Source organism: Notothenia coriiceps, unplaced genomic scaffold (genome assembly GCF_000735185.1).
Source record: "Notothenia coriiceps isolate Sejong01 unplaced genomic scaffold, NC01 NC01_scaffold00014021, whole genome shotgun sequence".
Lineage (NCBI taxonomy): Eukaryota > Metazoa > Chordata > Actinopteri > Perciformes > Nototheniidae > Notothenia > Notothenia coriiceps.
Genome location: NW_011346722.1, coordinates 49,057 through 71,698, shown reverse-complemented (window position 1 = coordinate 71,698; position 22,642 = coordinate 49,057). Strand labels below are relative to the sequence as shown.

The following is a 22,642-nucleotide window of genomic DNA, read 5'->3' as shown; positions in this document are numbered from 1 at the left end:
ACCGACCCCCAAACTAGAATATATTGTCTACGTTAAAGTACTCTCACAGTAAAGTTTACCTTCTATTCAGACTGATAAAAGCCCTGGCACTTTGAACTTTTACACTTTGACATGTGTTAGATATTGCTGCCAATAGTCCTTGTTTATATATTTTTAACAAATGTGTAATACTGTACTTTTTGTGTGTACATGAATTGGCTTTCATTTTCTGTTTACACATTTACTTTCCTTGCGTTGAGACAAAGTATTTTGAATTAAATTGAAACAGGATTTATCCTATCAAATCCTGATAGTTGAAATGCAAACGCTTCTAAAGATAGTTTAGCCTTCAAGTGACCTACAGCAGCTTGTCTGTTTCTCTGACTAATTTGGGATGTTTATTTGTACAGCTGACTAGAACACTTGCCGTTATACTTCACCCTACAACAGCAAAATCGACCCGAGTTAGCGTTTCCTTAGCTCTGTCATTACAACTGTATTGCAGATCATAGCCTTTTACAACTGTTGCCTGGAATTGTTTTTTTACTTTAATTCCATTCAAAATACATTATTTATTTCTCAGGTGGGAAATATGCTTTTTTCCAAGGAGACATTTTGACAAGTCACACTCAGAAAACACAAGTGTGGACAATAAAATCAAGATTAGATTACAATTAAGATGCTTTATTGCTCCGTTTACATTGTATAATTAATAACGTAATCAAGTCAAAATGTCTGCTGTAAAAAAGTTAGCAAGCTGGTTTTCAAACATTAAAAATTGCATCACCTAATGCATTCACACAAAAACAATGCAAACATCTAGTTTATAAAGATAAATTAATAAAACGTAATGAATTTGTGGCTAACCTAAAGTGTCTTATATTGTTAAGACATTAAGTTATTCATCATCCAACTGTGTTTACATCCTTACCCTTGGGTGTACTATACAAATGAATGAAGCAACTATCATCACTGGTACTGCTGGCTTTTTAATGTTTTACTCAAATATATATGATGGAAAATAAACTAATTTAAACTGCAGTCACTTCCCGTGGTGGCCGCAGGGGGCGCAGTGAGGGGGTTCAACGCCCGGTGGGGCACGCGCAGCGGCAGCCTGCAGTCAGACAGCACCGGGCAGAGAGGAGAGCAGCCGCCGGGTCACAGGCTCTTCACTTCTTACTACTGGACACACCTGGACCGCGCTGAGATGCTGCTGCAGGGAGGACCCAATGCTGCTTATGTTGCACTTTTATTTTATTATCATTTGCTGGAGCCAACTTTGGTGCTCGCCTTCAACCTGGACACCACTCATGTCATCAGGAAGGACGGAGAGCCCGGCAGCCTGTTCGGGTTTTCTCTCGCCATGCACCGGCAACTCAACCCGGATACCAGAATGTGAGTATTTATTTAAATGCACAGTTCTGTCACATTGTTTGCATTAATCTGCTTGTGATTAAAAGTGCACCTGATGACGGGACAGGTTCAGTTTAATACTCACAGAAGTAAATATTAACTTTTAAAAATCCTCAACCTTATTAATTAAAAAGGTCTAAATTAAGTTTATTCTGGAAAGGAAACTATTCTGCCTTTGCGGGACTACAATCATTTTTATCCACTTGTTGTGGCAGGCATGCTATAACTTGAGAAAGTGACCTAACTGTAGGAGCCCATAGTGTTTCTTGTCGTGTTTTGTTCTCATTTTCAAAAGAAGTTTCCCTGTGGTGCTTTGAATATAAAATGGTAGGAAGCCAAAAGACAACACGGGAATAAACAATGGTTATAACTGTGATGCAAATGTGCATGTAAGGTCCAACTGAGGAGGAGAGAGCAGTGCTGTAATGTTGCCACTTTAGGTCGATCAGTTATTGTTGAATATAGTATTTTAATAGACAATTTATTATTTGTAAAGACAAAACGAGATTCTCAGAAATAATTGGAATAAATAAAGAATAAATGATAGATTGATGGAAATAATGCTACATTTCAGCCCGAGATAGATGATAATTAAACATGTTTTTGTAATCCCAGTTTTTCTAAGAGAGTGTTTAGTGAAAGTGTTTCATTAACCTTGTTCCTGTTAATCAGTAATCTCTAATGAGTGCTCTGTAAAGCAGAACAGACTTAGCAGGTGTATTTCCACACACCAGTTGTATCTCTAAACTCTGATTTATGAACAATACTGAGAAAGGATGTGAATGGCAAGGTAACATAAGCATCCTGTTACAGAAAGACAAATGCAGAAACGATGCATGCCAAGAGTTCAGTTTTCAGCTTGTGCCAAAAGAAGAGTAGTGGTTAAACTGCAAAGCAGCATTTCAGGGATTCCTGATTCTGCTATGTATACAGTCAATCATTTCCTTTGGCACGCCCTGTGGGGGCAGCACAGACGTCAGCGTAGTGAGCCTGTCTGGACAGCCTGCCACGCATAGTGTGACTAGGGTAAAGTGAGAGGGGGTGGCATGGCATATCAAAGCCTGCGACCAGCGTGAGGCTGCATGTAAGATCTACATTGTTATCCGCTGGTTAGCCAGGCAGGACCCTGCAGCAGCATGTTGAGAAACACCCAGCACGGATAAGAAGCCCTGATAACAGAACCTGGAGAGATTTCCCAGAGATCACATGGATTGGGTTTAACTTGTGGAAATGTATCTAAGAAGTGTTTTGACTATTGTGCAACAGAAGCTCATGGTGTAGTGAATGCTTTCAATACACGTAGCATACACAAGAAGCCTGCATCCTTAAAAAAGGCACTTTCACATTTGAATTGAGTGTAAAGAGAGTGAAAGTAATATTTGTTGAGCAAACAGGGGCTCGAAATGTGACACTGGTGTGAAAGTTGCTCCTCACCCAGTAAAAGTAAGAGGAGGGTGAAGATTCACCTCGCTTACAAACTGATGAAGGAGCTCCTGCAGTTTAGAGAAATCTGCCAACATCTGCAAAAGCTGCTTTTTTTGAGAACAGGAACAAACAGCATCACTCTGTTATTGTTAAATTAGATTAGTATTAACATAGATAGAAGGCAGCAATAGTGACTTGACAGAAGGAAATACATTTGCAACAGTATTAAATGTAACAATTCAAAAAAAGAGCTCCTAGTTTAAGAATTTGCTCGGACAGTACAACTATTCTTTAGACGTCACCTTGGGTTCTCGGGAAACTTGAAATAGGCCTCTTTTTAAAAAAAACTATTCTCTGATGTTTTACAGGCTTAACAACTATAGTTTTGGTCTGGCAAAAGTAAAAAAAAAAGAAACGTCAACATCTCCTGAAGCCCGAAGTGACTTTGTCAAATGTTCTTGTTATTTGTCTAAAGTCCCAAACTGAGAAATCATTCAAATTATGATCACACAATGAAAAGAATACATACATTCACATTAGATAAGGCAAATAGCAGATGGCATAAATGCTTTAAAAGTGACTGAAACCATGGACCAGTCTTTCATTTCTGTCAATTCTCTGACTACTGAACAATCTACTACGTCCTCACATCCTGGTTGAAACCGCATTGAGTCGTTGTTTCAGTAAAGAAGCGCTCCACATGCACGCTATCGTTACAGACAGCAGCTCCTCGGCCATGATCTCAGCTCCACATCCTCATGTGACCCTGAGATTATATCAGCCAGACGAGTCGAGTGAAAGCTCAGTAGAGCACACAGAAGTAGGTAATGAACAGCCTTGTTTAACCTTTAGCTGTGAGCACATTGAAGCCACAGATGTGTCACACACTCTGCATCTGTTTTATACTTTTCTGATAGTCACCAGCAGCTGTAAAACTCTACCGGCTGTCACTGCTTACATTAATGCGGTTTTAATGAATCATATGTGAAGAGAAGGGTTCTTTTGAGTGTTTTGTGAGCAACATGTGTGACTAAATAGATTAAATTCTTCCACACCGACCCCCTGCCCTTCAGAGCTAAAAGCCTGATCTTCCCCACTTTACTGGAATAAAGAAAAAACTAATATTCTAAAGATAAAAGTTATTCATATTGCTAACAACAAATCATGCAACTCTCTCAACATTGTTCATGGACAGCACAACCTCTCTGGGTTCATGGACAGCACAACCTCTCTCAGTCCTAATGGTGTTGTCATGTCTTCCTTGATATATTGGTTTGTGATGAGTGGAAGAAATATTCATGTTTCAACAAGAGCCTGAACATAATCTTGCAAAGAGGCAAGTGGGTGCCCCTCCATGAATAATGTGTTGGGTTAATGATGTGGATATAACATCCTCTGAATGAAACCAGAGAAAACGGGTATTTGACTGGACATGCACGGCCATCTGTGCACATGTAACCCGATAGATTAAACCCATCAGTGAATCCTCGCTCGAGACATTCCACTCAAACTGTAGCTCCAAATATGGTTAATAAACACAGATAAAACGGGCGATTACGTCTTGGTTTTAAACTTGTGTCTTCAGTTTATATATTGATTGCTTTGTGTTGAATATTCATGATATCTCCTGGGATGTGTACCCAGCCAATCACAGGTCAGCACCATCAGTGTGTGTTTGTGTGTAAACTGAAACAGTTGGAACAGCTGCAGCACTTCGTGTGTCTTTTGAGTGCACAGCTGTAGCAGCACTGGACCACATCTGTTAACACAGGCCAGTGAGATCACTCTATGTAAACCCACACCAGTCAGTGTGTGTTCCCATTTACACGGCTCTGAAACACACTGCATGATGGGATGGGGTTTCCTACTGTAGTGAAGCTGATACTGGATTAAGGCTCTGTACAGTGCAGATGTAGTGTGCGTTTAAAGTAAAGAGTACATACTGATGCTAGTTTGCAATGCTTATCTATCTATCTATCTATCTATCTATCTATCTATCTATCTATCCATCTATCCATCTATCCATCTATCCATCCATATGCAAGCAAACATTGCATTATTTTATCTTTCTACCGGAAACAGACAGGATAAAATACTAGACGGGCGCGTTGCATGTACATTTTAGTGTTATCCCTCAGTTACTTGCTAAATTGTATAAATGTCACCTTCCAGAGATGCTATGCTGTTAAGCTGAAGATATTTCCCTACTTTACATTAACAATCCAAACCCAAAGATATTCTATGACAAAGAAAAGCATCAAATCCTGACTAAGGAAGCTCGAAACAGTAAATATTTGTGCATGTTTGCTAAAACAATTAATTGATTGTCCATAGATGATGAAATATATGATAAATATTATAGTGTTAGATTTCTCTTATTTAAACAACAGCGCCGTCAATGTATCTAATGTTCCTGCAGTTGGTAGAGCTAAAGCTGAACAGTTGTAAAGGCTCTTGTTTGTATTTGCATTTCACTGGGCTTTGTTTAAAGAGAGGAATAGCAGTTTGGTCTTCAGTCTCACATCAGACCTCCTCAGAAGAGTCCTTGTTTAACAAATGAAGAGCCGCGGGGCCGGCCCACAGATCAATAGGTTACCGAGGGAACTGCAGAGTAACAGGGAGGAGGAAAGGGGGAAGAGGACTTCCTATCTGTCCCTTAACAAAATTCCTACACATATTGGTAAACTCAAACATGGGAGTGCAGCTTATCAGTGTGACATGTGCCATATTTAGTATGTGTTCCCCAGCCAGTTCACATTAAAAGGACATTTCATACAGTGATAACAACTCTTATTTGTCCAGTTTTGACAATTGTACAAAAAATACTAGTGTTAAAATCTTACGTATCTTGTCAGGCCTTTTGTTTTTCAGGTAATAATCAACACTGTCCTTGGTGACTGACGGATCCACTATTTTTCATTTTCAGGGTTCCTGGCGCAGTTTAGCACAAAAAGTAGCACAAAATGTTTTAGAGGTTCACTCAAAACTATTAGTGACGTAATGAAAAACAGAAATACATTGCTTGATAAGATGAATTTTAATTTAATCACACAAAGTAGTGGCCTTCAATTGTCAGAGGGAAATTAGCTTGTTTCTCAGTATGACTTTTCTGTGAAACCGATTACCTCGTTTTTGTTTTTACCTCTTCACCTTGCAACATACTAAGGAGCTTGCAAGAGACACCTGAGGGAGTGTTACAGTTTACAATTACTGTCAGCAAGTTGTCACCCCATTTTAGGATTTTCTCATGAAAGGCATAATTTTGAAATTACAAATATGTCTAGACAGGAATGTCCCGGTTGTCCCTAAGTATGTATTTGTGAGGATGACATTCACCTGAACGTTCTCCTAAATTGAGATCCAAATTACGTAAAGATGCACATTTGATTTGCCACCAGATGACATTTTGACATTGAGTTACTTACCCTCTTTCTTTTTTTAAACTACAGATTACCTTGAGCCCTTTTTTTTGTCAACGCTAAGATATTACAATCCCTGGTTTAAATTCACAATAATGGGCCTTGAGTTTTTTCACATAGCGTGACAGACTTCTTTGATCATTATCTGTGTCTATAACAAGTTGTAGGTTGAGGAACCCCTTTCATCAGATAAGCGTTGCGTCACCCGGTGATGGCTGTCACCCTCGCTTGTCTCTTCATGCCTGTTGAGGCTGTTTGAGGATGTGGGTTTAGAGTTGAACTGACTGAAAAAGCTCAAAATGGTCTGCCTCACTGCTCCTTTGCCCTCTGCTGAAGAGAAAGGACAATAGTCCACTGTGCCGTACTGACATTTTGTTCCTTATCCCAAAATACAACAGCTCTTTGTACACTATCAGCTTTTCACAGGCTGATCATGCTGACTCATAGCTCCTGGGAAATATACAATCTATGCATTAACCAGAGGCCGTTGTGTTCTTTATGTTAATATCACCTTCTGAATCTCTTCTTCTTCTGAAGTAAATGTTCCTGGATAGAATGTAAAAAAAGAAAAAGATGAAACGGTAAATATACCTGGAAAACATGACGATGTAGGAATTGTCATTACGGGCTAACACAGAGCTGAAGGTAAATGAGGTTAACCACACACACATATTCATATACTTATAGAAAATGCAAGAAGCCAACCAATTGTTAGTTCAGTGTCTTGCTCAAGGGCACTCTGACACTCTCTGCTGGAGCCAGGGATCGAACCAGCAACCCTCTGATTGATAAACAACAGCTCTGCATCCACTGTGTCCAAAAGTCTCTCTACACATGACTAACTGTGTCCTCGAATACTGTTTAGGCAATTAGTATTCAAAAAGAAAATCAACATACCATATACGCACTGGAAATGTGTGCAACATGCAGCGTCTTTAAACATTAGTCATGGTTACGAGGTAAACACTGCTACAACAAAAATAATTGCTTAGAATTAGTGTGTAGTGTTCATTTGGACATTTCAAAAATATGGATTCAGAGCATTTTATTATTTATGTTACGATCTCCTGGTTTTGGACCCGGTTTGATCCGACAATGCCTTTCACTGGAAGCGCTGGTATGGGGTCTCCTGTTTTCCTTCATATGTATTCAACAGATCCCTCATTGTCTCACATAGAAACTATTGGAAAAAATGCAACTCCTTTACATCTTCTTTTAAGTTACCAAGTTTTTCCATTAATTTGTCACTAATTTATATTGTTTTCAAATAATATTTTGCCCATAATTTTGCCTTTTTAGTAGACACAGAGTAGTCGGAGTAGACACAGACAGGAAACAGAGAGAGGGTAGGGGGCCAAGAAAAAACTGTATCTACCCTATTGTTCTTAGATCCTGTTGTTACTGGCGGTTATAGTTATAGAAATACGTGCAGCACAGCAAGCTGCATGAAATACAATAGGAGAAAAATGTAAATCTAACACAAATGTCAAATTTACTGTCAATGGCTTTTTTCTACAGTTTGTCTGACAGACAGGCACGGCAATGAGGAAGTAAAAACAAATCCGCAACCAACAGTAGCCACAAAGTTGACCAAACATACCATAACAGACTGCAAACTTTTTTCTAGAAAGGAAATGCCATTTCTGTCACAGTTGCTGTTTATCTTCTCACATACATGTACTAAATTCAACAAGCTGCTGCTCGGCATCTCAGAAATGTAGAAAGAAAATGTACTGAAGGTGTAGCCGGTGAAGGTGATGACATGTTCCTATCAAGAAGTAAACCTCAGTACTATCAATAATCTTAAAATGCTTCAGAAAATAAAAGTTGGAATGTATTTTCTTTCCTTCAGGCTGCTGATAGGAGCACCCAGAGCCCGAGCTTTGGGACAACAGACAGCCAACATCACAGGAGGCCTTTATAAATGCGAAATCACTCAGTCCAATAATTGTGAGCGCATCCAATTTGATAGTGAAGGTGAGTTAATCTGCATGTCTGGATACACAGTACTGTTTCCAAAAGTCAAGTATTAATATACAGTGCTGACATGTTTGTTTTGTTTTGCTACATTTTTAAAGAGGATGTGCGTCTTGAGAACAAAGAGAATCAGTGGATGGGGGTGACGGTGCAGAGCCAGGGGCCGGGGGGGAAGATTGTGGTGAGTCAAACTGAGAGTCTGAACTAAAAAACGAATGCAAACACATCAGAAAACGCTGTTTGTGGCCTGGTCAATACCCAGTTGTACTGTTTTTCTCTGCTTTATACATTAACCATCTTTGGGTTTTGCATTGAAATAAAAAGCCGTTTTTAAAAAGCTATCACCTTGGACTTTGAGGAACTAAGATGGAAATGTTTTACTATGTTCTGACATTTTATTTACAGAACAACCACGAGTCTGAATTAGTGTTCCAAGTAACCTTCGGTCCTGGTTTGGTGTTATCTCTTATTAATGAATGAACTTGACCTCAACGTTTTTTCTGTCATTTCAGACTTGTGCTCATCGCTATCAGAGGCGCTTGTATGGGAACACCCCTCAGGAGTCGCGGGCCATCACCGGGCGCTGTTTTGTCCTGAGCCAGGACCTGACCATCGACTCCAACTCTGATGAGGACGGAGGAAACTGGAACTTCTGTGAGGGCAGAGCCAGGGGACACGAAATGTTCGGATCCTGCCAGCAGGGTTTAGCTGCCACCTTCACCAAGGATTACCACTACATTGTGTTTGGAGCACCGGGGGCTTACAACTGGAAAGGTCACTAACTACACTCTTTCTAATTCTGCTGAAAATGTCAGATGTTGTTACCTCTCAGTTTTTTTTCATTCTGAACTAAATATTTCTGCAGGTATTGTTCGAGTGGAGCAAAAGAACAACACTTTGCTGGAGATGGGAGTGTATGATGACGGCCCGTATGAAGTTGGAGATGAAAATCTATTGAGATCCGAATTCGTGCCGGTACCTGCCAACAGCTACCTTGGTGAGCGTCTAAAAAAACAGATGTGGCTGTATGGGGGTCACTAGCATCCTGTTGGTCCAGCGATGCACTGTGGTAACTTCCTCTGTAGGTCACAGTTCTCACACATTTGGCTTGAGCAGTATGAGATCAGTGTTCACAAGTGTGTGCAAATCTGTGAAGTTTCACTGAAGAAGACAAATGAACAGATGGGTCGTGGGACTAAAGTTTAGTCAACTGTTCTCACAGCAGACCTTTTGTCAAACACAGGAATAACATTGAGTAGCATCGAAGTAACTGCCCGAGCCAAGCCTTCCTTAACGTTTTCAGTTCTACATGTGTTGTTACCGCTATAACAAGTCAATCTTTTGTTGCAAAACAGCTCTTTGAATCAGCTTTGTTTGGAATAGTAAAAGATAGAAGAATGAGGAAAGGTTCTCAGTTCGATTCCACAAAAAAGGGTATTTTTGTTGCATCACTCTCTTTTTCCCCTTGCTAGCTATCCTCTCTCTGCTGCCTATCTGAAAAAATCATACAATACAGAGGAACTCTCAGTTTGATTTGCACATCTAAACTAATGAGTTGAAAGGAAACCTGTAGGTCAAGCTTTAGATTTTCTTAGAAATGTAAAAACTGACTGATAGTATTGTTACCAGTCGATTAAATGTGTAGCTGCTAAAGTTGGGCACAACAGAAACGGTAAACATTAAATGCAGGACGTGTTCGGTTAAGAGATATGTCCTTGTTGCTGAGAAAGCAAGTCCTACTAGTCAACGGGAGGAAACTGCGTGGAGACGGGAGGACGTTGTGAATCTGTGCAGGTGTTCACCCTCACCCTCACAGTGGGAGACAGCAGTAGGAACGGCAAAAGTGGGAAACTCATTATCCCAAATAAGGGAGAAAAAGGGGGGAAAAGAACAATGCTCTATAGTATAAAATAATTGTTTCTTATAACATCTCTGTTACTTTAGGATTCTCCCTCGATTCGGGATACAGCATCACCAAGGGGCCTGGCCTGACGGTGGTGGCTGGAGCACCCCGAGCCAATCACAATGGAGCTGTGGTCCTGCTGAAGAAAGAGAGCGAAGCCTCCTCCAGACTTCTGGAGGAGCACATTCTGCACGGGCCAGGACTCGCATCCTCCTTCGGATACGACCTGACCGTGGTGGACCTGAACGGTGATGGGTAGGAAAAGTTTTCAACACCTTCTCTCTTTTTCAGTATAAAATATTTAATCAGAGAAACATGTTTGAAGCTTTGAGATTTTAGAAAAGGACCTGATTTCCTTAAAAGATCGATTTATTATAATGATATCTTATTTGTTTAATGTATAATGTCCATGTTTGGCTATCAGTGGACTTTCTTTTAGGATTTAGATTTAGGAGGTTATACTCTGTAGCACACAGTTTACTTAGGAAGTCATATTCTAAATGACATTTCCAAATATGTGCCTCACTTCTTTGATCTAGATGGGAGGACATCGTTGTCGGAGCCCCTCAGTTCTACATGAAGGACAGAGACATTGGAGGAGCTGCTTACGTCTACATCAACAAGGCGGGACGGTGGGACAAAATCACTCCTGTCCGCCTGAACGGGACCAAAGACTCAATGTTTGGATTGGCGGTGGAGAACATCGGAGACATCAATCAAGATTCATATGAAGGTAATGTCCCTGGCATTTTTTAGCTTAATTTACATTTTCTTAAATTGTCAAGTAAACAGTTTTTTTCCCCTCGTACAGACATTGCCATCGGAGCTCCGTATGATGACGGCGGTGCAGGAAAGGTCTATATTTATCATGGCTCTGCAGAAGGAGTCAAAACCAGCCCAGCACAGGTCGGTTTGTAGAGCTTTGTTTAAAGTGCCTTTAATTGACGCGCCTTTTGAGCCCACTGGTTACAGCACCATGCCATATAACTGGGTTTGAATCCAGGATCATGTAATCACCCCCTCTTTCTAATTTCTACATCGTCATCTGGCAATTAAAGCGTAAAATACAAAAAATAAATATATCTATGGTGCTTTTACTAAATCATTTGCTTACCCTTTGAAAACTGACACATTTCTAATGCAATGTTCAAAAAGTGAGTTATTGCAGGTTTGAGCTCTATAAGAAACTTTTCATATGTTAGAGACATTAACTAGTCTCAATCCAATTCTGTGGAAAGGGGCTTGCAAAAAAGTTATTTCTTATGATGTTCAATAAAGTATTTTTGCTCTAAAACTTAGACTTATTGAGGAACTCAAACTGAAACTCAGTTTTGTTCCCAATACTAGAGTAGTAGAATTTTACTCCTGTGTTCTTCTTTTCATTACGGAACAGTTCTAATTATTTTTAAAACTGTTCCTCCTCCATTACAGATCCTCTCAGGGAAAGAGCACAGCATGCGACTCTTTGGATATTCTCTGGCTGGGAATATGGACTTGGACAGTAACTTGTATCCAGACGTGGCGGTTGGCTCTCTGTCGGACACAGCTCTGATCTACAGGTACTGTCATTATTACACATTATTAGTCAATTTGAACCCAAATCATTTGTACTATAACTTCATTTAACTTCTTTTCTTTCAGGGCACGTCCAGTCATTAGCATCAGGAGAGATGTCAAAATATCTCCACAGGAAATTGACCTTACAATCAAAACCTGTGGAAACAGCAATTGGTAGGTTTGGTTTTTCTAATATTCTTCTTACATTTCAACAGAGCTCAGAATCCAAACTTCCCCTGTTCAAATGATTTTTTAAATGTTCTATCCTCAGCTTTGATTTGGACATGTGCTTTTCCTACAAAGGAAACCCTTCATCGTACAACCCCAAACTAAGTAAGTGAAGTGGTTAGAAAATATATGTACATTTTACAAATCCGAGATTTGTTCAGTTGTTCTTACACGCATGCTCTCCTCACTCCTGCAGCTATCAGCTATTCTGTGGAGGCGGACGGAGAACGCAGGAAACACGGGCTAACCTCCAGAGTGATGTTCCTCAACAATCCCAGCACTGAGACAGACTACTGGTTTAACGCCACCTTGGACCTCCGCGGCCAAAAACAGAAATCATGTATCAAGATAACAGCCAAACTAAAGGTGAAAACATGTGTAGCACTTTTAACTTCTTAAATCATATACTACATGCATTTTAAAGCATAAAGATGTATTTGATCAATTATGGAGGATGTCTTTCTCTTATGTGATGGTAAACTAAATATCATTGGGTTTTCACATTTCAAATGAATGCTTAAGAAAATCTAAAAACGTTCACTTCTTTTTGACACCATGACAAAATGATTAATCGATGCATTAGTTAATCAAGCCTTTATGTATGAGTTCACAAATTGTGACATGGATTCACATACATGTTTTGTTAAAATTGCTGCAGTGTTTTTGGGGGTAAGCAATTCAGTTTCTGCATGGTTCTGCATGGTTCTGGATGGTTATACATGGTTTGCAATGACAGTAAAAGCCACAGAATATTTTGTCACATTTTTCCAACCTTAAAATTGCTGAACTTCTCAGGCAGCACTGAGGTGTCGAGACAAGATTTTAAATGTCAAAACATGCCTATAGCAAAGCATAAAGTGAAGTACTGCTTATTGTAAAGTATACTTAAATAACAAAACAAAGAAAGATGCTACAATGCCCCATACTAAGTGTCTGTTTGTGATGTGCACAGGACAACATTAAGGACAAGCTGCGGAGCATTCCCATTGAGGTGTCTGCAGAGATTGTGGGTACCAAACGACAGAAGTCAAGAAACGGCCTACCCCAACTCCTGCCAATATTAGACTCCTCTCAACCGAGCAAAGAAATCCTTGAGGTAAATATTCACACTACAACAGTTTTTAGTGAGATAATCAGAATCAGAATCAGAATACCTTTATTACTCCCACAGAGGGGAAATTTGCATCGTTACAGCAGGAAAGAGCCACAGACAGCTTAATGTTACATATGTTAAAAAAAGTACTAAGTTATCATATAATAAAAATAAAAAAACTTTTCAAAATACAAATCCTGTAACAGTTCTTAGGATTTAGCAGCCAGATATATATTTCACAGTTATTAATGGCATATGTATATAATGTCTATATTGCACATATAGCACATATTGCACATAGTTTGATGGTATTTAACAGCAAATGGCAAGATGTTCACAGTGGAGCACAGTCTGTTTATGCTTTTGTTATTTCAGGTCAACTTTGTAAAAGAGGGATGTGGAGGTGATAATATTTGCCGGAGTAATCTGAAGATGGACTACCAATTATTCTACAAACAAGGCAACCTAGAAGTGTACCCTCCATTACCCATGTGAGTAAAATATGATCCTATAACTGTCTTAATACGAGGTGAAAATGCATCCCTTAAATATGCTTGAAACAACCATAGTAAAAATGCTTTCAATCAAAGTGTAAAGTTAAAGCAATGCCTCAACAGACAATTACAATGAGAGTTAACACCAAGCTTTGCCACAAAAAGCTCTTTTGTTTTTTGGGCTACATATACTGTACGCTGTATGGTGGAGACTAAGTGCTCCAGCAACACTGATATGAAAGCAGAACCAAATCACAAGCAGACAGAGAAACAGTACAACACTTGTCAGCACATAGAATAAGAGATGTGAAGTACAGAGCTAAAATAGACTTTTTAAGTTCACAAGAAGCATGATTTTAATATTCCTCTACCTACATGTATGTTGTTCTGTGTCTGCTGGTGTAAACAGCTTTCACATGCAGTATATATTTATGTGCTTTTTATTTAAAAAAAACTCAACTCTGAAGTGAGTTGAAATGTTTGTGTTGTTTACAGCAAGAACAAAGTCCCTGTGTTTCATCTGAATTACGAGAAGAAGGACTTGGCTCTGCGTGTGACAGTCAGCAACATGAATGAAGATGATGCATATGAGGCAAAGCTGGTGGGGACTTTCCCCAATACGCTGTCATATTCTGGGGTCCGGACAGAGCCTACTACGGTAAACATGACCAGGGATGGAGGGAAGAACTACTTAACTACAAATATTGTCAATGACAGGACATTTTTACTCGGAGCAAGTATAATTACTTTGATAAAAGTAAAAAGTAGGTCAGTTAAAATGTCCTCTCTAAGTAAATGTTACTGTGTACCATTTATGAAAGCCAAAGGGAGCTGGGGGATAAATACAAAAAGTATTCAAGGATGATAATAATGGTCGGAAGGAAGACCCAAATAAATGTTAGAACATATTAGGACCACAAAGGTTGCATTGACAGGTCACCATCCCACAACCACAAAATCCTCCTTTAATATAGGCCTATGGCATTTTGCAACCTGTGCATACACCTGATTATCAATTATACAACCGACTTCTTCTGGCTAACTTAACACGAATAAACCAGAAAAGAGAACAAAACTGACCGACAAAGACATTGACAAGCTACGAACACCTTGATGGATGCAACAAGCCTCGTATAACCTGAAATTTCAACAGCACAAAAAAACATTATACCGACATGTATAAAGAATAAAAACAGTAACAGCCACTAACACACATTAAAGCAAACTGAGAGCAGCACAGTTTTGGCACCACATGTATTCGTAGTGCACACCACTCTGCCTTGTCTAGAAAGGAAGTGTGTTGTTGTACTCACTGGTTAAAATCTCCCTCCTTTAGTCTTGTACACAGCACAATCCTCCTCATCTGCTCCAGTTTGAATGTGTCTGCTCGTCCATCTCAGTGCATATAGTCAGTCCACTCGGCCTAAAAGTATTCAAACATTTAAGAGTTAATTTAGCCTCTGCAGTCAAAGACAACAGTTCACAGAACATAATAGTTTCTCAGTAGAAGCAGAATACACATGTAGGTTCAGGATCCACAACACAAGCATGTTAGCATTCATCATATTAGCATATTTACCGGTGTTAGCCACACCCACAATGCACCTGTTGTTACCATAACAACATTGGTGTGTTTGATTTGGATCACCTTGCGTGCCGGCCAGGTGGGACATTAAATCCGTTTTTACCAATGTCTGTATGAAATAGATGTATTACTCTGTAACAACCCTATTCGACTAGAAATATAGCACAGTACAATACTTCAGATAAAGAAATACGTAATAATAAGAAGGGTAATGTTATATTCACTAATATTTAACAGAAAACGATTTTGTTAAAGTAATGAGAGATTGTTTTGGGTTACTTCCACCCCTACAGTGCAGAGGAGCACTAGCGACCCCATGTGGCGGCTATGCTAATTTCACATGAGATCAAATGTTGTATCTGTCAATGGCAACATTCAACTAATTGTTTGAATACTTGCTGCTACAGACAATATTTAAATTGGTGCCAGAAGGAATGGATAACCTGGATGAATACAACATGTTTGTATGTTAACAAATTTTTGTTAAACTAGTAACATGTAGACTGGTTGCATGTTAAAATGCTACAGATAACTACTGAATTCAATAGTTTAGGACATAAATCAGCCAATTGACAGCCATTGGCATGAAATACTATTAATGTAACAACCCAGTGTAGTCTAATTAATGTATGACTACTAATTGCTTTTTGATTTCTAAGTAATACCTTCCTGATGTAACTGTAAATTCAATGTTTAAATAATTTGTTTTGATATTTTGCAGACGAAGAAGCCGATCATCTGTGCAGCCAATCTGAATGGCTCTCAGGCAGACTGTGAGCTGGGGAATCCTTTTAAGAGAGGCTCAAAGGTACGACCATGTCTCACATCTTCATCCTGCCACCTAGTTGTTCTACTTCAAATGTGAGAAACACTTTTTTTTCTTATTTTGTCACCAGGCTACATTTTACATAATCCTGAACACTGCGGCGATGACTCTTGACACAACAGAGATTGACATCGACCTGCAGCTCCAAACGTAAAGACTGCTGCTATATTTTTTTCCTGTATTTTCATATAAGGTGCCATAAACCTAAATAAAACTAATTGTGTTGTCTGTTTCTTTTTTCCTCCAGGACTAGTGTGCAAGAAAATATTGTCCCTGTTAAAGTGAAGGCTAGAGTAATCATTGAATTTCCACTGTCGGTCACTGGGTAAGTGTGTTAAACCATTTTTTTTAACTACAAGTAACTCTCCAGTGACTCCAACAGTATGTGAAACAAAGACTTTGCTTGTTTTCATCAGGGAAGCCAGCCCTAATCAGGTTTCCTTCGGAGGTGTTGTGAAAGGGGAAAGTGCAATGAAGAAGGAGGAAGAGATTGGAAGTTTGATTACTTATAAATTCAGGGTACGTTTTTTTTTAACTGACTTGCCATTATATATCTTCTATTTTAATCACTGCTATCAAATTTTTCTTAAATGGAATTGTAACATATTGATTCTCCTTCAGATAAACAACTTGTGGAAGTCTTCTGTCAAAGCCTCACTTAACATTCAATGGCCCAAACTGAACAAAGACGGTAAATGGCTTCTGTACCTGGTGAAGGTCACGGCCTCAGGGCAGGGGGACGTCGTGTGCGCCCCAGAGACTGAAATCAACTCCCTCAAACAAATCCAGGTAGTTTTAAAAAAAAACTTTTATAATGAAACCAACCGTTGCCAGAATTCAGCCATTAAAGGAAACAGTATATTTAACTAGAAGAGATGTGTTTACAGGAGACCTTTTCTAGGACAAAACGTGAAATTGGAGAAAGGAAAAAAGTTGAGAAAATGTCTTCACTGTCAGACAAGACAAAGGTTTTGGTGAGTAAGAATTTATTTAAACAATTTAAACATTATTGATGCTTTAAAATGTTAATAGACATATATACATTTTTTCAGAATGTTGACAAATTGAGTATGTTTACAGTGTGGGGTTAGCACTAACTTAAGTAAAGGGTTTGTTATAAGGGTTATGATTGATGTAATCCCCCTTCCCCACAGACCTGTGGCAGTGGGGTCAGGTGTGTGGTGCTGCGCTGCCCCCTGCAGGGCCTGGACGGGACCACAGTGGAGCTGAGGTCTCGTCTCTGGAACTCAACCTTTATCGAGGTAACAGGTTTGATCAGTTTTTAATAATTCTCCTCTGTGATTTGGTATGACTATTTTACCTGAGAATGCATGAATTTTTTCACTCAGGATTACGCCTCTATACCAAACATGCACATCGTTGTGAGGGCCTCGCTCGTCCTTCAGACTCAGGCTAAGAACATGATCCTGAAAACTCCTCACATTGATGTAAGCAGCTCAACAGATAACAACAAACTGTTTATCTTGGTCCTAGCTCACCTGAACTTTTTCTCTTTTCCTATGTTGGTGTTTTATTGCAGGTTACACTGGCAGTGTCCCCTGAAGTTGCAGTAGCGCAGTTTACTGGAGTTCCCTGGTGGATCATACTGGTGGCTGTGCTGGCAGGCATCTTGATTTTAGCTCTGTTGGTGTTCCTGCTCTGGAAGGTGAGAAACATAGAAGTGACATCCACATTTTGGCTTTGTTGTGTTAATATTATTATGAATACAATTACATATTTATATTCAGTCAAAATAAGTATTCATTCAACCATTATTTTTGGACATTTCAAGACTAAACCCTAATGTGACTTTCAGTACTTGACTGAATGCTTTGTTTGTGTTTATAATAATAGCAAAAACATGTGTATCCTATAGGTTACACTATTCTGTAGATGTTCTGCAAATTGGGATGAAATATTTAGTTGTTTTTCAGGGGCCATTTGGGCATCCACACTGGACTCTCCAGATATTATATTAGATAGATAGGTACAGTAGTACTACTACTTAAGTCAATTAGACAAGTGTGATGTTAAGAAATGTTATTATTGATTCAGTTTGTGTTAACACATCCTCACCCTTGCCCCCCCTCAGTGTGGTTTCTTCAAGAGAGCAACTAAAGACGAATACGATGCCGCATATCAAAAGGCAGAGATCCTTGTTCAGCCCTCTGACAAAGACAAACTCTCTGCTGAGGCCTGATTTAAACTCTGGACAGGGGTAAACACTAGCTGTCAGCATGGAGTGTGATCAGAGCAACATCTAATGTACTCACTTTACAGTCAATCAGCTGACTTCATGCAGACAAATTCAATCAGACGCATATTGTACTGAGAGATTTACATTACAAAAAAACTTTTACCCAAAATACGAGAAATATGTCATAGAGATGGGATTAAGGAGTCTGATGTACAATATGTGTCTCTGAATTTTGCCAAAGCTCTATGCATATTCCTACCAACAGGCTTAATCTTTTTTAACAGATGTTCTGCTCTGCAGGTGCTTTTGCTGACATCGCTATTACTGCTTGGCTGTTGAATGCACCGTTCAAAACCTGCAAAGCATGCTTAACATCCTGCACATCTCTCCTCTTGTTGTTCAGTGTGCATCAATATTTCTGACATTTCTTTCCGTTTGAATGATGCATTGTGTTTTTAATCTACCTTTCCAGTGTGGATTCTTCAAACGCTCCAAGCAAGAGGACAGCGTCCCTCGTTACCACGCAGTGCGGATCAGAAAGGAAACTCCTCCTGAGTATAAAGATGAAGAAGCCAAGCTTGATCCTTTTGATAAAAAGCAGTGGCTGACGACTTGGGTCGATGATGAAAGTTACTCGTGACTCATTTTCAAGTTTGTATGATTTTTTCAGACAGGTATAACCTGAACTTTGTTGGTTTTTTTGTTCATTTTGTGATCAGGGATTTTTTTCTGAAGCGTTCATGTCTTTGATTTGTTTTACACTGTAAAGATGAAAAATGTTTTGTAAGTTCTGTATATATTTAAATACTTCTGCACACTGTATATTTATTTTTTGATAAAAAAATAATCATATGCAGCCATTTTACTCAGTCTACACATGTCCTCCGGTAAAGGGCAAAGTTTACTACTGTTATGTGCAGATGTGCTGTCTTACTGAAAGCCGAAAGTCTATGCAATGAAGGAACCGCTAGCTCGGTGCCAAGTGAATGTAATTGTTTCATGTCTCAGTACCTTCTGCCTTTTCTTGAATGACATTCAGGTACATTACCATTTCACAATAATGAACAGTGCACATGTGACCACGACCCTTAAACTCCAAGCCGGTGTTCTTTAAACTTCTGTTCTTCACTGTAGTGGCATCCACTGTGCTGTAGGTCATCACTGAAGTAACACTTCTTGTTCCATGGGAGGAATCCAAAGGAAAGATGGGGAAAATCAACTGAAATGTTTGATAGATTAAATGTTTTTTGTTGAAGTATAATAAAATGCTTAAAAACTGATTGCAGCTGTTCTTTTTCATTGCCATATAAGTATTATACTTTATACCAGGGCTTTGACTAAGGATCTTTGTATTCTCCATTAATCTGTATTTAGTTTTCAGATTGATCAGTTAGGTCTACAAGCTTTAGGAAAATAGTAAACATCACAATGTGAGTCTGCATGCTTGTATTCAAACCCAAGGATATTCAGTGTGATTTCATATAAGAAAACAAATCCTCAAATCCATACGCCCAAGAAGGTGGAACTGTGTTAACGATAAGTTGATTTCCAAAGCAATTTGGATTTGTCAATCTAAAGCCAATCAATTGTTTCAGATCCATAAAAGCAAGAAACTAACACAATCTGAACATCTCGAAAATATGATATCAAATAATTTGATCAAATCCAAATATTACAAGGACAGAAATGTCACTTATGTTTATTTTCCAACCAAGAAAACACCACCTTAATCCAAAGATTTATTTAATCTTACTTTTTATAACAACCATTGCATTTACATTGAAACAAATCGTTATTCTTTCCACCCTATACAAAAACTATTGCATTGAAAATAATTATATTTATGCAACCAAATGACTCAAAAGAGCTGAGGAATAAAGGAAACAGGAATTGTGATGAATGTTTTGCATCAAAAAGATCTTAACCCCTAAGGAGAGTTCCCTCTTTGGACAACTGTAGGAAAACTATGATTATACCAATATACATGTTGATTCCAGTTCAGTCAAATGTTAAACGAAAGCTTTTCTCCTGCTCTTTGCGCTGGTTGTCACACGATTTGGACACTTCCTCCACTCTTCTCTGCAGAAGAACCGAGTTCTGATCGATCCACTGCAGTGAATCCATGTGGGTGTTGAGAATCTTACAGATCTGCTGAAGCTGAGGAGGAGAAAACCGAGAGAAAAATAAGTTAGTTTAATTTGCAACAACAAATGTGTCAGAGAGTACACTTGAATGAGTCCTCCTCTTACCGGGTCACTGGTGTCTGCCGGGCCACTGGATGTGTTCAGGTGCTCGATGATCTCCTTCAGGTCCTGAGACATCCTCTTCAGCTGAGCGTCCACGTTCTCGGCCAGCTTGTACGTTCTTTCACGTTCCTCGTCGGCGTTCTGCATGTAGATGGTTCCGCTCTGCTCCTTCACAGACTCCTCCAGCGGGCAGAGTAAGTCCTCCAGCTCCTTCTGTTGGGACAGGATGAAATCCAGCTCCTGGTTTAGCCTGCGCTGGTCCAGCTTCACCTTCTCCATCTCCTTGTGCAGGGATGTGATCTTCTCCCCGTTTTCCACTAGCATGCGGTCCCAGGCGTTCACCTGAGTAGCCTGCTGTAAGAAATGTCTCTCTTGGTCCTCCAGCTCAAGACTCCATTTGTTAATGAGACCCTCCAGCTGGGCATAGGTCATCACTGGAGGAGCTGTGATTGTAGGGATTGCAGTTGCTGTAGTTGTTGTGGCGAGGCTCATGCCGGTTGAAGGTTTGAGTCCCAGTGAAAAGCCTGTCACAGCACCTGTTGTAGCGGCAGCAGTGGAGGCAGCGACAGAGGCAGAGGTGATGGTAGCTGCCCCAAGAGGTTTGAGCATGAAAGCCAGAGCTCCACCAGCTGCTGTGGTTGTTGCAGCCGCAGTGCTTGCTGCTAAAGTTGGAGCTACACCCATAGTGAAGCCTGTAAGGCTCGCTGTTGTAGCGGCGGCGGCAGAAGCAGCAGCAGCAGCTGCAGCCGCAGCAGCCGCAGGTGCTGCAGAGATGGGGGAAGCAAAGAGAGACGGGCCTGTAGCTAGGGTCGGCTGGATGGAGGCAGGAGGAGCCGGGGTGGTAGAGGGTTTAATCCCAAAGGCAAATCCTCCACCCTGGCCGGTTGTGGCTGCAGCAGTAGGGGCTGGCTGAGGCTGCATACCCAGAGTGAGGTTGGATGGAGCAGCTGCACCAAAGCTGAAGCCCCCTCCTGGGGCAGCGATAGGGGCAGCAGTGGTGGCTGCTGCGGTCGCCTGGACCTTGTTTGCTCCAAAGCTGAACCCTCCAAAAGAGAGACCCCCTGCTCCTGTAGTTGCTGTTACTGCAGCTGTTGGTGCTGCTGCAAGTTGGGGTTGAGCTGCAGGTTGAGTTTGAGCAGGAGTCCCAAAGGAGAAGCCCCCTGTTGCAGGGGCGGTGGTCTGTGCAGACATAGCTGTGCCCAGGGTGAACCCTGACCCGGCTGGAGGAGCTGCTGCGGAGCCCATACTCATCCCTTGTGCGGAGCCCATACTCATCCCTTGTGCAGAGCCAAAACTCATCCCTTGTGCGTTGCCCATACTCATCCCTTGTGCGGCACCCATACTCATCCCTTGTGGGGCGCCCATACTCATCCCTTGTGGGGCGCCCATACTCATCCCTTGTGCGGCACCCATACTCATCCCTTGTGCGGCGCCCATACTCATCCCTGGTGCGGCACCCATACTCATCCCTGGTGCTACTGCGGTTTGTTGAGGAGTAGCCATTCCAAATGAGGCGGCGGGGCTCCCGAAAGAAAAGCCTCCGCTGGCTGCTGTGGTCGCTGCTGGGGTGCCAAAGCTAAAGGAGCCGGCCGGGTTGGGGTTGGGGTTGGCGGCGGCCTGAGTCGGAGTGCCGAAGGAGAAGCCGCCTCCCGCAGCCGCGGGTGTGGAGCTGGCCATGCCGAAGCCCGGGGCTGGGGCTGCGGCTGCGGGCTTCTGGGTCCCGAAGGAAAAGCCAGTGGAGGCTTGCCCAAAGTTGAATCCACTCATTTTGGTTCGCAGAAGGACAACTTCAACACAACGTCACGTTATCGTAAACAGATAACTCACAAAATGGTCACTTCCTCGCTGAACTTCTGCGTGTTTTGGCGGGTCACAAATACGAGCTGAACTGACGTAACCCAGGAAACGTTTATTTCCAACGGTTCTTTCAGGCTTCGACGGTTGATAACGTCAATCACGGGTTGTAAACATTGTGTTGAACCAGAAGACGACCAAAAGCGAACACAATATCCTTCTCAAAAACGTGGCCAACTGCGTCGCACTTTTTTCAAGCAGGCATTTCATTCGATCACCAAAGGAAATGACGGCAGAAATTAGGACCAAACACTGTTCTTCTTCTTCTTCTTCTTTTCTTTAATGGCGAATCGCTTCCACTTGGAGCATATATCGCCACCTACTGTTGAGTTATTAAATGTTCATACTAAATCCTTGTCCTCAGACCAGTGCTTTTGAGGAATTTGAAGATCAGCTTGTTTGCTTCATTTCTTGATTTACTTTCAAATATTGCCTTGAAATCCATG

The 22,642-nt window shown here is 40.7% G+C and overlaps 2 protein-coding genes across 2 annotated transcripts; one reads left to right on the top strand and one right to left on the bottom strand.

Annotated features, from left to right (window-relative positions):
* Positions 1-1,119: 1,119 nt before the first annotated feature.
* itga6a (integrin, alpha 6a) lies at positions 1,120-19,376 on the top strand. Its single transcript, XM_010774436.1, has 26 exons — positions 1,120-1,374; positions 8,089-8,213; positions 8,315-8,394; positions 8,726-8,987; positions 9,079-9,210; positions 10,158-10,371; positions 10,656-10,849; positions 10,928-11,022; positions 11,548-11,675; positions 11,758-11,847; positions 11,945-12,006; positions 12,098-12,267; positions 12,854-12,997; positions 13,370-13,485; positions 13,984-14,146; positions 15,795-15,881; positions 15,970-16,049; positions 16,147-16,224; positions 16,316-16,418; positions 16,521-16,688; positions 16,787-16,873; positions 17,054-17,161; positions 17,249-17,347; positions 17,440-17,565; positions 17,992-18,117; positions 18,569-19,376. Exons 1-25 carry the CDS (start codon positions 1,187-1,189, stop codon positions 18,097-18,099), a joined length of 3,207 nt encoding a protein of 1,068 aa, XP_010772738.1. The 5' UTR covers positions 1,120-1,186; the 3' UTR covers positions 18,100-18,117; positions 18,569-19,376.
* A 387-nt stretch (positions 19,377-19,763) lies between these two features.
* On the bottom strand, positions 19,764-22,435 carry nup62l (nucleoporin 62 like). The gene is made up of 2 exons (XM_010774435.1): positions 20,346-22,435; positions 19,764-20,253 (listed from the first exon to the last, which is right to left on the bottom strand). Exons 1-2 carry the CDS (start codon positions 22,107-22,109, stop codon positions 20,095-20,097), a joined length of 1,923 nt encoding a protein of 640 aa, XP_010772737.1. The 5' UTR covers positions 22,110-22,435; the 3' UTR covers positions 19,764-20,094.
* Between the last annotated feature and the right edge of the window lie 207 nt (positions 22,436-22,642).